This window comes from Varanus komodoensis, unplaced genomic scaffold, assembly GCF_004798865.1.
Source record: "Varanus komodoensis strain SLA01 unplaced genomic scaffold, ASM479886v1 scaffold46_1, whole genome shotgun sequence".
Taxonomy (NCBI): domain Eukaryota; kingdom Metazoa; phylum Chordata; class Lepidosauria; order Squamata; family Varanidae; genus Varanus; species Varanus komodoensis.
Window position 1 is genome coordinate 1,163,912 of NW_025336043.1, and position 4,080 is coordinate 1,167,991.

General features: G+C 57.1%; 1 protein-coding gene across 1 annotated transcript in view; it reads right to left on the reverse strand.

The window, feature by feature from the left end:
* Window positions 1–1,169: 1,169 nt before the first annotated feature.
* NOX5 (NADPH oxidase 5) overlaps window positions 1,170–4,080 on the reverse strand; it is a 14,014-nt gene continuing 11,103 nt past the window's right edge. Inside the window, exons 13-16 of the mRNA XM_044444872.1 lie at window positions 3,829–3,913; window positions 3,631–3,730; window positions 2,845–3,011; window positions 1,170–1,488 (exon numbers count right to left, since the gene is read on the reverse strand). Coding sequence (XP_044300807.1) covers window positions 1,357–1,488; window positions 2,845–3,011; window positions 3,631–3,730; window positions 3,829–3,913 — 484 coding nt within the window. The 3' untranslated portion in view covers window positions 1,170–1,356. The remainder of the gene's footprint in view (window positions 1,489–2,844; window positions 3,012–3,630; window positions 3,731–3,828; window positions 3,914–4,080) is intronic.

Consider the following 4,080-nt stretch of genomic DNA (forward strand, 5'->3'; position numbering starts at 1 on the left):
CGCCCTCCGGTGGCCAAGGTTTGAATTTAGGGAGACCAAAGTGGACCGGGCAGGTGACTTTATGGGTCTGCACAATTCACTAGTGGAGCAGCCAGGCCTTCCCTCACCCCGGAGCTCACGGGGCCCCCGTTTAGATGGCCAGGAGGAGTATTTCAGTCTCCCCACCCCAAAGAGCTCCTTGGCAGCTGCGCCTTCCATAGTCTAGTCACAACAGGACAAATGGAAAGGATATAAAGACTTGCTTGCTAAGTCTGGTGCAAGGATCGAAATGCATGTGTGTGCATCTTAAATGCACTTAGATCACAATGACAGAAATAAAACGACTGGCGCAAAGGGCATTTCCTGGGAAATAAGCACAATTTTGCAGATGAAAAGGATGATGGGTTAAGGCAGAAAATAGTAAAACGAGCATCTCTCTCCCTCTGCTTGCCCGGCTGCCCTGTGCCTGTAACTTATTTTCAAAAGGGAGCCGAAGGAGGGGACGCGGAGAAGGCAGCAGCCTCCTGGCAGGCCTGTGCTGACTTGGGGGTTGCTAGGTCTGTGGCCAGCCCCCCCCCCCCACTGCTGCTTTCAGTGCTCTCCTTGGGCCCACCGAGGCAGCAGGGCCGTGGACGTAACTCCAGAGCCCACCCTCCCCGAACCACTGGGTACGTCCAGTGGCACGTGGGCACAGGTGCTCTTGTCTTGAGCGCTTGGGCAGAGACACCATGATAAGCCGGAGCTTTTGTGTGGGACAGGGGGCAGCGCCAGCCAGCAGGGCAGGGGTTTCTTTTTGCCCCAGGGAAAGATTAAACTTTGGAGCAGCTGGGGGGGGGGGCTTCTTGGGGATGGAAGGTGTGGATGCCAAGAGGGGAGGGCGAAAACTGCCAGCATCTTTCAGTGCAACCCTCTCACTACCAAAGGATCAGGGGCCAGGAGAAATCAGGTGTGGCCAGGAAAAGGGGCAAGGCCATCCGGGGAACCCTGGCCACTGGAAGTTCTGTTGTAGGATCTGTCAAAAGCCAACTCAGCGCCGGGAAGGTTTCGTTGCAAATATCTCATCTGATGCTTTTTGTTTGTTTGCGTATTGTATTTATTTTATTCCTAATTGCAACACTTTTACATAGTTATATTTGTCTAGCTATCCCTGGTATCTTGTTTGCTGGCTTGCATGGCCATAAAGCGATCTTAGGCACTCTTGCTCATGCACCCGCAAGATAGCACGTGCTCGGCGCAATCCCTGCAGCTACAGGAGAAGAGAGCAGAATCCCTGCCCGATGTCTCAGCGGTCGTGGAGCCAGAGAGCGGAGGGCGGCTGGACAGCGCCCGGGGCGTGTGGCCTGGGCTGGGGGTCTGGCATAGCCCAGGAGTCATCCCTTAGAAGTGTTCCCTGAAGAACCGGAAGCTGAATCGCTCACAGTGCGCTTTGATGACCTTGGCAAGAGCTGGGGAGCCGCAGAAGAAAACGTGGACTTTCCCCTTCTTTTCTTCAGCCAGTTTCTGAAAGAGCTGAGAAAAGGGAGGCGTGAGAGACGAAAAGAGCAGCAGAGACGGAAAGGTAGCACCTCTCCTCTCCGGCTTTGGGGGGCCTTCCAGAAAACCTCCCGTGACCCTTCTTGAAATGCCACCCATCCTCCAAGGACTTCAGGGCGCTTGCGGTGTTCTCTGCCCATCCATTTTATTCTCATAATGAGGACAGAGGCAGCACAGATGGAGAGTGTGGATTTTCGCCTGCATTTCCCCATTTCAACCTGATACTTTCTTCCATGCATGGCACGGATGCTCTTCTTCCAAAGCAACCCAGATCAGAATATCCATGGAGGGCAAAGCGTCAGGCCACTCTCCCCTCCCACGTCTGGGTCCCAGCCTGGAGGAGAGGCCCAGATCTACCTGACGCTTGCTTCTTTTTCACATCGACCCTCTCTCTGCCTGGGTGAGTTCCCACTGGCACCCAGGTTTGGCTGGTGCACCCATTTTGGCCTCCAGAGACAGGGATGGACCAGAAGCCTTCCAAACACAACACTCAGCTTCCTCCAGCACACCAAACCTCTCCCAGCTTCTCCAGAGGAGCAGCCTTGCAGCCAGACCATCGCTGATTCCAAGCAAGGGTTCTGGATTCACAGCCTCTCCCAAATCCAGTGAGTTTTATTCTGGCTGGAGCCGTGGAGGAGCCACTGGTGCCTTCTAACCCCGGCCCACTCGTGATTTCCTGTTGATCGTCTCCCTTGCAAATGCACTTTCTCGTCAGAAACGTCTGGATTCGCAGGAGTGGTGAATCATGAGAATGAAATTACTAACCTCGAATCGCCCTTTCTTGGGCTCCCCGGAGCCTCACAGAACATGGGCTGGCCAAAGATATGCATTCCAACAAGGGGGCGAACAGGCAGAGTGCCCCCCCCCCCCACGAGCCAAGGGTGTTGTTGGTCCAACCAAAAACAGAGGAAGGTGCAACGCTTGAGCCACAAAATGCGGAAAATGGGGAAGAGTTTTCCAGAGGAAAGAAGCCGTTTTCACAGGCTGGACACCCAGCGCATCTCGCCGGGGTCACTGGCAGGATCATACACCAGTTCTCATCGCAAGGCCAGTCAACTACCGCTATAAGGGAAACCCAGGCGGGCTCACCTGGAATGCCCAGCGGAGTTGCCGCTGGCGACCAGGAAAAAGCCGAACCCTCCTGGAAACAAGCCCGCAAGTGTTGCTGGCCTCCCGAGGGGCTCTGGGGTCACCGCAGCTTGGCATCTGCCTGCCACGGACCCTTCCCTCCTGCAATGCCAGGTCTCCCCCATTATGGCACGCGCCACCCCTCCCATGGCTGCAGGGGTGCAACACCGGCCGATTCCCCCGAGGGTCGGCTCAGCAGCCCACCTTGTCCCAGTCCGGGCGCCCCAGCTGGGTTCTGGTCCGGAGCCCCGTGATGGAGTCCTTCTGCTCCCTCTCCGCCAGCAGGTCCAACGCCATCTGCAGCCCGGTCGCCTTCATGTCGTTCTTGCCGAGGGCCGCGGTCATGAACAGGTGCATCTCCAGGAAGCGGCCTGAGCGTTGGAGGGCAGCGGGGGGGGGGGGGGGGGGGCCCCCCTCATGTGTTTGTGGGCCACCCGGCCCACACGAGAAGGGGCTCTGCAGACCTCGCCCCGTCGGCACGGGGTGCTTCTCCAGCTAAGCCCGAGCTCTTCCCACGTGTGGAGACGTCCGGGGGGCGTGTGCGCTAGAGCACCCCCACCTCTGCTCACGTGCTGAATGCATGCGCAAAAGGGCAGGGGGCCAATCATCAGGATTGCTGCGGGGAGGGGGGGATTTGGGACCATCTCCCTCCCTCCCTCCCTCCCTCCCTCCCCCTTACACACATACTGGAATTTTTGGAATTTCAAGTCAAAATCAGCGTGGAAAAGCAGAGGGGAAGGCACCCCATGAGATCTGAAGCTGCACCACTAAAAGACGGTGGGAAAGAGCATGCCTGGGTGGGAATCAAGCCCTCTTGTTCCAGCCAAACCTCCCCATCATGAGCTCAGCCCCTCTGGTGCCCCCCCCCCCCCCCCCCCCCCCCCCCCCCCCCGGCCCGCCCCCCCCGGGGCCCCCCCCCCCCCCCCCGCTGCTGCAAGGAGTTCAGTCTGGCGCTCGGAGAAGCAAAGCTGGCGACGTGGCACGGCATACCTGCGGGGTCCCCCGTGGCCTGGCCGATTTCCAGCTGGGTGAGCAGGCTGATGAACCATTCAAAGGACTTTTGATCCCGATTGATCCAAATAAAGTCAACCTGAAGACAGGACGTTGCGATCTTGCTCTTAGCTGTCTTTATAGCTCAAGTTTTGCTTCAGGAGAGTGGCTGAGCCGCCATCAAAAGCATCTCCTTACCTTTTGGAGTTTCATTGGGTCATTTTTAAGATTCTCGCCCGATGCGCAGTCCTGGCTGGAGGAGGCTTGCTTCTGCATGTGGTACCTAGGTGGGGAAAGTTCCGGGCATCCAGAAATCAGCCAGCCGCTTTCCACAACTTTTTACAAGCTGGCATTAAAACGCCACCAAAAACAGCCGATTGCCTGCCATTTTGTCTGTTTGACCACAAGGTTTAAAATGGGCAAGTATTGTTAAGCACATGCACACGATTT